Source organism: Uranotaenia lowii, chromosome 2 (genome assembly GCF_029784155.1).
Source record: "Uranotaenia lowii strain MFRU-FL chromosome 2, ASM2978415v1, whole genome shotgun sequence".
Classification (NCBI taxonomy): Eukaryota; Metazoa; Arthropoda; class Insecta; order Diptera; family Culicidae; genus Uranotaenia; species Uranotaenia lowii.
Genome location: NC_073692.1, coordinates 415,631,688 through 415,644,561, shown reverse-complemented (window position 1 = coordinate 415,644,561; position 12,874 = coordinate 415,631,688). Strand labels below are relative to the sequence as shown.

The 12,874-nt window shown below is 38.1% G+C and overlaps 1 protein-coding gene across 1 annotated transcript; it reads left to right on the top strand.

The window, feature by feature from the left end:
* Window positions 1–1,485: 1,485 nt before the first annotated feature.
* On the top strand, window positions 1,486–10,639 carry LOC129743426 (uncharacterized). Its single transcript, XM_055735459.1, has 5 exons — window positions 1,486–1,890; window positions 5,909–6,154; window positions 6,212–6,450; window positions 9,802–10,133; window positions 10,194–10,639. The coding sequence occupies exons 1-5, from the start codon at window positions 1,486–1,488 to the stop codon at window positions 10,625–10,627; spliced, it is 1,656 nt and encodes a 551-aa protein (XP_055591434.1). The 3' UTR covers window positions 10,628–10,639.
* Window positions 10,640–12,874: the final 2,235 nt, after the last annotated feature.

Below are 12,874 nucleotides of genomic sequence, written 5' to 3'. Positions count from 1 at the left end.
TCAATTCCGACAATTTACTGAAAATTTTAATTTGAATCGAATAACTTATGATCTTTAATCATGCCAAAATGCCGAATTTCATTTAATATCGATTGAGTTAAAACCAACAAATCAGAACTTTAAATAATAGTTCCTTTGGCTTGCATACATTCTTTTTTTCATTCCAAAAATCTATGATAAAATCTGTGACACTTTTGAACGCAGATTCTATTCGGAAGATTTTTTTTGTCAAATATTTAGGACAATACTGATCAATATATAGAAATATGTCACATTTTAAAATACAATCGGTCTGTGATTTTGACTAACAGAGAAAAAAAACTAGCTTCTCAACTCTGTAAGTTTACAGATATCTAGATATCATTTGGTTTTCAGAGCTTTTCAAAATCGTTTTACTGTTGGGCATTGAACGGACCCGTTGTCATTTTAATTCTTAGTTGTTCCGCTATTTGTGAAAATGTGAATTTTTGTCATTCTTGTCATTTCGATTTTTTTTCATTTTTTTCATTTTTATAAGTTTTTTTTTCTTTTGTGTAATTTTCATAATTTTTGTCAGTTTTGTATTTTTGTCTTTTTGGTGATGATTTTATAACATTCTTGTCGATTTGTCTTTTTTGTCTTTTACCCATATCTGTTATTTTGAAATTTTTTTTAATGTCATTTTTGTATTTTTTTTGTCCCTTTTTTGAATTTATAAAATTCTGTAATTTTTGTCATTTGTCATTTTTGATTTTTTTGTCATTTGTCACTTTTGTCTTTTTGTTATTCTTTCATTTTTGTCATGTTATGACATTTTAATTGATTTTTGTCATGTTTCGTATTTTTGTCAATTTTGCCATTTCTGTAGTTTTTGGCTCTTTTATCGTTTTACTTCGTCTTTTTGGCATTATTGCCACTTTTTCTATTTTCTGCGATTTTGTGTAATTTTGTTAAATATTTTTTTCAGTTTTGGCAAACATATACATTATTTCTATTGGATCAGATGACACCTCTTTATGTTTACTTTTGTCTCTTCAACCCAGCATCAAGTATCCTTACTCTGACTCCTATTTCCTAGCTTGTATTTATTTGAAAAAGGATTTTCTCAATAACATTTAAATTTAGGTCAACTTCTATTATACTTACGTATCGAACGTCCAGAAGTGTGTCATAAATTCAAGGGACTGCTCGTCTAGCTTTCATTTTCAAAACATTTCAGTGCCCATATCGCCTGCATGCAACTGCATTGCTTTTGTTTGCTACCCGTCCAAATTGGGCTGCAAGGAAATTGCATCAAGCAACAAAATCTATTTTCTTTTGGCATATGCACTTTTGTACGTGCCACATTGCCCTAGCTAGAATGTCCGGAATTCGCAATCATTCCGTAGAGATACGGTTATTTCTGCATTTTTTGCAATTGCACAATGCAACTCCACTGCCCAATTTATTAAACCAACAAATAGGACCACGGAAGCCGGATGCAGCTTTAGTGCATAATGTGCAACCATGGATTTCGGTTGTTTGCGACTGATTTGTTTGGCGGTTTGTTTTTTGTCACCAACTTCAGTGCAGCTGGTGGCATCTCAGCAGGCCAATCTTGTGTGTCAAATTGAAAATCCGAACCGGATCCGCGATTGTCGAGTGTTGCGCGAGTGTCTGTTCAATGTGTTTCCGGTGGAAGCTGTGCTGGGATGTAGTGATGGGCAGGATTCACCGTTGAACACTTGTGGAAGGATCAACAATCTGTTCGCACTGTACGAGGGCACCACGGCTTGTCAGTATTTTGGAAATTTCATCAAAACCGAACATGGACGGAATGCACTTGTCAGCGTGGTGCAGCAGCAGCTGAAGAAGAGCTCCTTCCGGGGAATTTTCCTACAATGCGATCCGACCGTTGATGGAGTGGATCAGGTGAGAATAGGCGCAGGGCCATCGGAACGATGTACCGATGTTTGTTTGTTTTTTTTTTGTTTTCTGGGATTTCAACACTCTCGTGGTATTCATCCCCTCTCCTCCGTGTCAAGTGATGTACAGAAGACTGGCCCAAATTTGTATGGGAAGATTTTTACTACATTATTTTCAATTCGTTCAGAATTGATTCGGCGCGAGTTGATGACGATGTTGTTGATTCATACCCCGACTCAGACCCTTAAGGAAGAATGCTACTAGGAGGACAATTCCCGAGATAACGACTAAGGCCCATACAATTGACACAACTTAAGAGAAAAATAAACCAATATTGGCCTAGATTTAGTTTTTGGCCACCTCTTGTGTTCCTAGAATTGAATCATTATGCTTCATGAAGCATTCGTGGCGAAGCATGATCGTCAGCGAGTCGAGTGTTTTCATCAAGAGCGAATGATGATTGTTTGATGGTTACCGATAGTAACTCAGAAAGTAACTGATCACTAGAGAGGGGAAGAAAAACAAACTAGGTATGCGTCGTTCGATACTGAAAAGCGTCTTTTGTAAGGAAAACAGCGTTTCTATGTTGAGGAGTAAAATCATTGGTGACTGACTAGGATGGGGAGAAAAAATCATTCTGAACGAAGATCCGCAACCTTGATTGCACATTTAAACATTGATTTTGATACATTGAAGTCAAACAAGTATGACACATCGTTGAAGACCGGACAACATCGATTAAGCGGGTGGTTTTGTCCAAAAACTGTTCTGCTTCTAGGTAGCCAGAAGGTGGTTTGGTTGCGCAAACGACGTGCTAGGGCGTGCAAACTCAAGCTTTGTAGCAATTGTGGACAGTCAACAGTGTTCGTCAGGATATCGTATACAAATATTCCCTGCAAATACGCTCTTCTTTGACTCAGGGACGATATAGACAGAAGTGCGCACCTTTGTGGGTAAGGCGGTAGCCTTACGGGGTCTCGCCAGGGCAGACGACGCAGTGCATAACGAAGAAATTTTTTCTGAATTCGTTCGATATGAACAGTGTGCCCAAACTGGTGCCGCATATTCCAAGACACTTCGTACTAAAGAGCAGAACACTGTCTTGAGAGCGTATGGGTCCTCAAAGCTCAAAGTATTTCGTCGCAGGAATCCAAGCATAGCAAAGGCCTTAGCTGTTGTTGTCGCGATGTGCTGATTAAACGAGAGCTTCTGATCAAAGGTTACTCCTAGATCCTTAATGGTGACAACTCTTTCAAGCGGAGTGCCACCAAAAGCGTATTCGAACACCACGGAGGTTCTCATTCTATAAAAGCTAATACACTTGCACAGTACACTGGAAAGCTCAGAATTTCAGGAATTGTAGTTCAAACAAGTTTGTAGAAGATTGTGACGCGATACGAGTTGACTGTGATAAGTTATTTGCAATTGAATGTGTGATTTTTTTCGCATTTCATCGATTAATCGTGAACGGTAAATCTCTGAAGTTCTGTAGTTGGAAAAACAAAACTAACGGAATTTTTAGATGAATATAAAACTTGTGTTTTTATTTAATATGTCGACTACTAAACGGTAAATTGAGTTTAAAAAATGGTATGTTCCTTGTCATTGAAAACACACCTAGATATTTGAGTAGTTTTCGAATGAAAATGTAATATTTTCAAATAACTGTTGAAGTGACCAGACCGTCCGCTGAGTTCCCCAGAGCAGCCCTCACATCTCCCTTGACTACTTCGAATATCACTGTTTACTGTTCAATTCATTTCTCATAGTATCTTTTTTTTATTTATTTGATGTCTTTGACTGTGTTATCATACAGACCATGAGTATTTACTTGATCTTAAATTTGGTTATAAAGTTGGCTTAAAATAAGGTTACATCACGAATCAAACATTTAAATTTAGCTTTGGATACATTGAAGTCGAACAAATAAGAAACATCATTGAAAACTTGGCAGCATCGTTGAAGTGGATGATTTTGGCCGAATACTGTTCTGTTTCTTGGTAGCCAGAAAAGAGTCTGGTAACGTAGTTGTCGAGCTGGAGCGTGTAGGTTCAAAGAGTGAAGAAGTTGTGAACAATCGATAGCATTCCTAATGATATCATTGACGAACATTCGTTGTTGATAAGTTTTCCTTTGGTTCAACGACGTCCATGATAATAGACCACATCTATCGAATTACGGAGGCAATCGAACGGAATCTCGCCAAGGCAGATGACGCAATGCGAAGCGGAGAAATCTTTTCTGGACCCTCTCAATTCTTTCAATGTGAACGGAATGATAAGGTGTCCAAACTGGTGCGGCGTATTCCAAAACACTGCGCACGAGCGAGCAGAACACAGTCTTTAGAGAAAAAGGGTCTTTAAAACTCGAAGTATTTCGACGATGGAATCCGAATAAAGCGTAAGCCTTTGCTGTTGTTGTTGCCATATGCTGAGCGAAAGAGAGCTTTTGATCAAATGTTACTCCAAGATCTTTTATCACGGTTGTTCTTTTTAGTGTAGAGTCGCGGAACGAGTAGTCGAAGGCAACTGAAGCTCTGGTTCAGAAAAAGCTTATACATTTACACTTTTCGGCATTCACTTTCATTCCATTTGTTTCATACCAGAGCAATAACTTTTCTATATCCTCTGAAAGCGCAGCGCAGTCCACAATTGAGTCAATTGCTCTGTAGAATTTCAGGTCATCAGCATACAGAAGCTTTGATGACTTAAGACGGGTTGCCAAGTGCTTTTTGCACAAAGATTAGCGGGCCTAAATGCCTTCCTTGTGGGACTCCAGACGGCATATCGAACACCGGATGTTTATGAAGCCTCGGCGATTCATGAGGTACGAGTGCAGCCATCTGGTTGCCAATGTACGAAAACCATAGCGCTCTAGTTTCATCACCGCAATGCTGTGGGGTACAGTGTCGAAGGCTTTGGCAAAGTCGATGTATACGAAATTCACTTGCAGTTTTTTATCATTTGCGGTGTGTAATTCATTAACATAGCTCATCAGGTTTGTCACAGTCGATCTTTTTTTTAACGAAACCGTGCTGGAATTCGGTAATTATCGGAGTAAAATAAGGCTGGAACAAATTTCAATTTCTTCTTTTGTCACCCCCCCCCCCCCCCCCCCCCCTTCGAAATTTTAAAAATCCCGAAGGGGGAAATAAATAAAGTTTGAAGTAATTTATGTACATTTCGATAGAAAATTCCAATATCTGAAAGATTAAAAGACCAAAAAACAAATTTAAGAAGACGGAAGTTATTTCACCTTTTGTTTTCTTTGATTTGATTGAATTATTCGATAAAAAATTACTTGATTTATAAGTTTTGTGCAACGATATAGTATGCAATTTGGTTGCATACAAAATTCCGTGCAATTTATTCCAATTTATTTGTTTTTCGCATTATTTTTTATTTTCCCCCCCTCTTGCGATGTTCCAACCCCTAGTGACAAAAGAAGGATTTGAAATTTGTTCCGGCCTTAGTATCGGAGAATAAAACCTTTCATATACCAACACTTCAAGAACTTTGGAAAAAAAGCAAAGAATTGATATTGGTCGGTAGTTCTCAACACGGTGAGCGTTTCCAGACTTATGAGTTGGATATATTGCAGCCATTTTCCAAAGGCTTGGAAAAACACATTCCGAAATCGATCGGTTGAATATCATACTGAGCGGAGTGGCAAGAGAAGCAGCGAGTTTTGTTGCCAACGACGATGGAATTCCATCCGGATCGGGTCCTTTCAACGGATCTAGGTTACTTAAAACATTGAAAATCTCCTGGCCTGTTAAATGAGACGGTGGCAATCTAATGTCATAAATTGGTAGAGTATCAAAGTAGATATCAGCACAGTTTGGAGATTGAAGACTATACACGCTTCTAAAAAAATCAGTAGACTCTTTGACGGTTTCCGACGTGCGGTCGCGAAACGATACTTACGATATTATTCCAAGAAATCAGATAACAACTTTTATTGTGAATTACATTAAATTTATGGTTGAATAATCTTTAATTAAAAAAAATGTGTTAATTTCTAGATGGCCTACAACAGCATTTTGCAGCTGCTACGAAAGCAACTGGGCAACGGTTACATCATCGCGGTCAAGATCGAAAATCCCAAGCTAGAACCGTGTGTCATCGAAACCCTCAACGAGCTGATCGATCTCATCAGTTGCCCGCAGGAAGATAACAGCATCCCTCCGAAGGCAACGGTTCAGGATTTGCTCAGCAGCGGTCTGCAAGCTCAAAAAATACTTGCCGATGTTCCATTTCCTGCTCCCTTGGTAGATTTGTATATTTTTGAGTACATGTTTTTGTTTTATTAATGTATATAATTTCAGACTTGTCCCCTATGTGATGTTCATTTGAGGGTGGCATCCGATTTTATCAAGTTGAATAATATTTTCGGGGCCACTATTGAACTGGACCACGACGATGTCGATAACAAGTGTGGAAATGGCACTTTTCCGCTGATGCGCCGGTTAACGAGCTTGTTAGCTGATGATGGTTTGTGTGAATTCGAAGGATTCATTCCGGATCCTCGTGATAGATCCCGCTTCTACAGTTGCTCAAATGGAAAGTAAGTAAATACCTTCTTGTGTTAGATGCAATCTCGATTTTTTTATCCTTTGGTTCAGAATTTTTGAATTTTTGAAGCGAATTCAAGTGCTCTGTGTGTAAAAGAAAAACACGTGGGTTGCCAATTAATATGAATATAAAATACTTACTTACTTAATGTATCCGCGCCGATCCACTGGTGCATAGGGCCGTGGTAAAAAACCTCCACTGTTGACGATCCGGAGCCAGCGTCTTCACCTGGTCCCAGTCAAGATTCTCGTCGACAGTTCTGATTTCGGCGGCTAGGCTTCGCCGCCACGAGTTTCTGGGTCTGCCTCTTGTTCGATGTCCTTCTGGATTCCATTCTAGCGCCTCTCTGCAAATCTCGTTCTCATCTTTTCGCTGCGTGTGCCCAATCCATCTTCACATACGTTCCCGAATCTAGATTTCAAGCGCCCTTTGATGACACCGGCGATGTAGTTCCAGTTGCCACGAAACCAAGCGCGGATGATATTCCGCAGGCAGCAGTTTACAAATACTTGCAGTTTTCGTGTCGTTACCGCATATGTGTTCGCACCCGTAAAGCAATACGGATTTGACGTTTCAGTTGAAGATTCGAATTTTCGTTCGTAGATATCTGACGTGAACGCCAGATGTTTCGGAGACTCGCAAACGCAAATCGGGCTTTTCTGATCCGGGTTTCGATGTCCTTCTTGGTACCATCATCAGGCGTAATCTGGCTACCAAGATACTGGAAGCACTCCACTTTCTCAACCTGTTGTCCAGCTACCACAAAATTGGAACGATTTTCTGTGTTGATTTCCATCGACTTGGTCTTTCCGACATTGATTTTGAGACCTGCTGCCTTGGGGCTTTCGGTGAGGTCATCAAGTTTGCTCTGCATGTCTGCATGCCAGGTCAAGGTCGTTCAGTTGCTCCATTGATTGATTCCACGGTAATCCTCGGTTTGGTCTACAGTCAATCGATCCAGTCAAGATCTCATCCATTACGATGAGAAAAAGCAGCGGTGACAAAATACATCCTTGTCTCACTCCAGCAGTTACCGGGATAGGTTTGGACAAGACACCGTCGTGCAAGACTTTGCACGAAAATGCCTCATACTGTGCTTCGATGAGATGGACTAGTTTCTCTGGGACCCCTCGTTGTCTTAAAGCAGCCCAGATGTTTTCGTGGTTCAGTCGGTCAAATGCTGTTTCGAAATCAACGAACACCAGCAGAAGAGAGTCCTGGAATTCGTTGATTTGTTCCAGTATTATTCGTAGCGTTGTGATGTGGTCCACACATGATCGTCCGGATCGGAATCCAGCTTGTTGCCGTCGGAGTGTAGCGTCGATTTTCTCCTGGATCCTTTTCAGGATCACTTTGCAGACTACTTTGAGGGTTGTACAGATCAAAGTTATGCCACGCCAGTTACCGCACTCGGTCAGGTCACCTTTCTTCGGGACCTTTACAAGGATACCCTGCATCCAGTCGGCCGGGAATGTTGCAGTATCCCAAATGTTAGCGAAAAGACGGTGCAACATTTGTGCTGACAATGCAGGGTCGGCTTTGAGCTTTGTTGGATTTCATGTCCTTGATTGCCGCTTCTATTTCAGCCAGCGAGGGCTCTTCCGAGTTGACGCCATTAATGCGACTTACTGTGGGCGCCTCGAGCTGCGGGTTCTGTTGGCCATTGCTATTTGTAACTCGGAAAAGTTGTTCAAAATGCTCAGTCCAACGCTTGAGCTGATCTGTTCGATCTGTCAGCAGCTGACCTGCTCGGTCTTTCAGCGGCATTCTTGCATTAGTCCTTGCACCACTAAGGCGGCGAGAAATAAAGCTTAGTTCTTTTAGAAATGGGACACTTTCATTTGCTAATAGCTCGTTAACTAGTTATTGGATATTAAAAATTTTGACTGCATTTTGTTGCCTGTTATAAGAACTATTCGACCTATTTTTTTCAAAATTTAAAATTTACGCGTTTTTGAGATATGTGCGATGCAAGAGAAAAAGAAAAAAATAATTTTGCACAGTTTCCTTTGAAATTCGTCATTATCAAATTGATAGCTGACAAAACCGTTGATTATTCAAAGAATTACTGAGTTTTTTTGGTGGATAAGTATGCAAACACTTTCAATAATGTCCACAAAGTTCAAATCAAGCATTGGAGTGAAGCACATGATCGACAACAACGGTTAAGGGTCATCAAGGAAGTCAAGTCTCATACCAGCATTTTTTATTTTCAATAAACGAAAAACTAAGGGTAGATCGCTGATATGTCCAAAACAATTTTCTCCGATAAGCTGAAAGTGTTGCCTAGTGATGACTCATTGAAATCCAACCTCAAAAAATCATTTTTTGAAAGTTCCAAAGCTCTTAATCTGTTAAACCGGTACCAAAAAAAAAACGTTCAAAAAAGTGATCAAAAATATAATCAAACTTGTTCATTTCGAAACAACTGTTTCCACTAAAATGCTTCCAGTTTCTTTTAAAAAAGAAGTTTTGGACCGAAAAGTATCAGAAATTGAAGAAGGAGGGTGAAGCCACCTAAAATATAGATTTTACGAAGTATAAGTTGAAGAAACTGATCAATACCATGACTGAAAAAAGTGTGCGCCGGCCAATAGGAGATACCAAGAAAAAAGTAGAAATTTCTTTAACAAAAAACGGTAAATATTTTTTTTCAAATTTTTTCATGAAAGATCATAACATTACCTTCATTTTCTTCAGAGAAAGTATTTCGTTCAAACGAATGGTTTTTAAGATACAGGCATTCGTAACTGTCCCATTTCTAAAAGAACTAAGCTTTATCATATAATAATCGGATATCTACTATGGCGGCGGCTCTTTCTCCCTCTTCGGCTAGGGAGTTTTCGGGACTATAGTGTTGTACACGGAGCTAATGCACATGACGTCTACTACTGTTGGTTGTTCAGCAACGAATGTATCTTCCTGGCTCATGATACATTAGTTTGCATGGCATACTTGTCTGCACATTTTCATGCATAATAAGAAAGGGCAATATGGTATGAAATACCATATGACAATAAGCTACGATACTACAGGGACTACTGGAAGTCATTTTCCAGAACACAGTTCAGAGCATTTTCGTAGCCATAAGAATCACTTTGATGACGTAGAATCGATATTCTATGAGTTTCCTCAGCATTTACGGAAATAAGGAAGTAAGGTGGAGGCTGCTCAGGATTGCAGGAGGTACAACTTTTTTATATGTACTTTTTAACGACATTTACTTAAACTTTTGTCATATGAATCCACCTTCCGTCACTATGTATGCGTATGTCACCAAATGTTTGAAATTTCTATATATTCTAGGCTTAGAATAAAAAGTGAACCAATACTGTTATTTTAGGTACAACCTCCACCAGTGCCCAAAGGGTCAACTGTTTGATAGAAGGAATGAAACTTGTATCCCGTTTGTGCAGATGCACTGCAACGAAACTTTCTGTACCGTGATCGGTCCAATCGGTATGGTGAACAATCAAACGGAACTGATTGCCGTTCCCGTTTTCGTTCCGGGAGCTAACATAACATTGAACTCGGGTTCAGGCTCAGGAGACTCCAATACAAACGGAACTGGCGATGGATCGATGGGCAGCATGGATGGCTCCGGTGATATGAATGACTCCAACGGAATGAACGGTACAAGTGGCACAAACGGGACCGATTCCATGTCCGGTGGGGGTGAGTTATCAACTTTTTTTAAACTTCATCAAACTGAAATTTAAATATTGTTCTCCCCAGATGGTGCAGGAACTATCATTTTCAACCGAACGGACATCATCATAGGGGGACCGGATTCGGAACTACTGAAGCTGCTCAACAGAACCGGCTTGGAGCAAACGGTTGGTGTGCTCAATAACGGTCTCAAGAATGTTTACCCACCGCTTAAAGATCTCGTCGATACGGTTAACTCGCTGGTTGGGCCATTACTGAACGGAGCTAACATGATGGATGCTACTGGTCAGAGCATGGATGAGTTAGCCAAGAAGCTCGGTCTGCTGGAAAGTATTATCCAGGTGGTACTGAAACTACTCAAAAACGCACTGGGACTGGACCTTACGGGACTATTGGGTGGTGCAGCAGGAGCTCCGGCTGCTGCTGGTGGAGCAGCAGGAGGAGGAGCTGCGGCAGGTTTAGGCGGAGTTTTGGGAGGCCTGCTGGGAGGATTGGGATGAGCGACGTAAGCTCGATTTTTTGTTGGACCAATTTGATTTGACCGTTGCACACCAACGGAGTTTGGGAAGTTCTTTCATTGAATAATGTTGTTTTAAAGTAAGTTAATTAAATTTTAAATAAATGTTATTTTTTCGCAATCCAAAAAGTGTTTCATTCATTGGTGCAATAAATTTCTAAACAAGTTCGGTCGTTTGACCAATTTAATGCGTTGTGTTGTTTGAACAATATTCATTAGAATCAAAATAATCTTGGAATAGCATGGATATTTTTGAGTTATATATTTACAAAAAATATTTTAGAAATTAAAAACAATCGAGCCATGGCATTCTTAAAACTTCGATGTATGTGTGAGATATTTTTTTATGAAGACATATGAAGAAAAATGGCAAAAGTCAAATTCATTTATTATTTTGAAAAAAGTGGTTAGTTGAAAATTGCATTACTTGATGTTTAAAATAAGCAAGGAGAAATTCATTAAAAAGCATTTCCATCACATACCAAATTTAAGTTAATTACGGGCCATATTAAAAAATTTGTATTTGTATGATTTCCTATTTTTTGTCATTTTGGTTATTTAAAGCTTTTTGAAAATTTTGACAATTTTGACTATTTTGACAATTTTGACAACTGTTATAATTTTAAACTACCTTATTCATTTTTATATTGAAAGATTGTTAGCTTCACTTTCTTGGCTGTTGCTGATTTTCCAGACTTCTCTTTTTAAACGAAAATGTGCATCCCATTATATTCTGGCCTGATTCTATCTATGGTGTTTTGTTATTGTCAGATAAATTCTAAATAAGTAAAAGGTTTCTGGAAGAAAATTATCAAAAGATGTTGCTGCTATTGTTGGAAAAATTAAAAACTAACAAATGCATAAACTAAGAACACGAAATTTATGAGTTGAAACGAAAAAATAAAAACTATGTTCAAAAATCGTAACTTTTTATATCGTTTCAAATATAAAGCTAAAGGCAAAATTCATATAAAAAAACTAATAAAACAATTTTTTTCACTCCTGACGCGCTTCAAAAATTTCATATCGATTTTTTTTTAGTTTTGAAATTATTATTTAAAGTAAAAATGTTTGAGAAAAATCGAAAGAAACTTTTTTATAACGGAATTTTACTATGAAATAGTATATAAGAAAATGTAGGATGTAACAAAACACTAGTCAAAAGTGTCTCCCAATTGAATCCTTTTACCCCATCTCCAACAAATATTTTTTTGCTAGGATGCAGAGGTAACCTCGGTCCTTAAGCACAACGTTGTTCTTTCATCCTTTTCTCTATTTTCCATCCTATCTATTGACTACTAGGACGTGGCCGGCGCCGTTATTGATGTGAAAGAGAGAGCATCAGTTTTGTTCATTGTGAATGTGCTGTCAATCCCAGATACCATTCTTTTGACCTCTGGACAAAATTGATGGCCTCGGTCAATCACGGAGTAGCAACCATTGGCGATGTGGAATTCGATCTACTGAGCCACGCCTGCAACGATGGAGCTCTAAATGCAGCTAAAGTAATATAATTCCGATAATGCAATCACTTTATGACTAGAAAAAACTTAGTATTGTAAACATAGAAGTTCACGCATTTCGGGTTTCATAGTTCAGGTGGATGTGAGTAGTCAATCAAGCTAAGCTAAGCTAATTTTGACAACTGTTATAATTTTACAATTTTGACAATTTTTACAATTTGACAATTTTGACAATTTTTATAATTTTGACAATTTTGACAATTTTGACAATTTTGACAATTTTGACAATTTTGACAATTTTGACAATTTTGACAATTTTGACAATTTTGACAATTTTGACAATTTTGACAACTTTGACAATTTTGACAATTTTGACAATTTTGACAATTTTGACAATATTGACCGTTTTGACAATTTTGACAATTTTGACCATTTTGACAATTTTGACAATTTTGACAATTTTGACAATTTTGACAATTATGACAATTTTGACAATTTTAAAAATTTTGAAAATTTTGAAAATTTTGACAATTTTGACAATTTTGACAATTTTTACAATTTTGACCATTTTGACCATTTTTACAATTTTGACAATTTTGACAATTTTGACAATTTTGACAATTTTGACAATTTTGACAATTTTGACAATTTTGACAATTTTGACAATTGTGACAATTTTGACAATTTTGACAATTTTGACAATTTTGACAATTTTGACAATTTTGACAATTTTGACAATTTTGACAATTTTGACAATTTTGACAATT

What these genes read in the sequence shown, in the direction of transcription:
- LOC129743426 (XM_055735459.1), top strand. Translation starts at nt 1,486, where the DNA reads ATGGATTTCGGTTGTTTGCGACTGATTTGTTTGGCGGTTTGTTTTTTG. An exon ending in TACAGTTGCTCAAATGGAAA is followed by an intron (nt 6,451 to 9,801) that starts GTAAGTAAATAC and finishes CTGTTATTTTAG; the next exon opens with GTACAACCTCCACCAGTGCC. An exon ending in CGATTCCATGTCCGGTGGGG is followed by an intron (nt 10,134 to 10,193) that starts GTGAGTTATCAA and finishes TGTTCTCCCCAG; the next exon opens with ATGGTGCAGGAACTATCATT.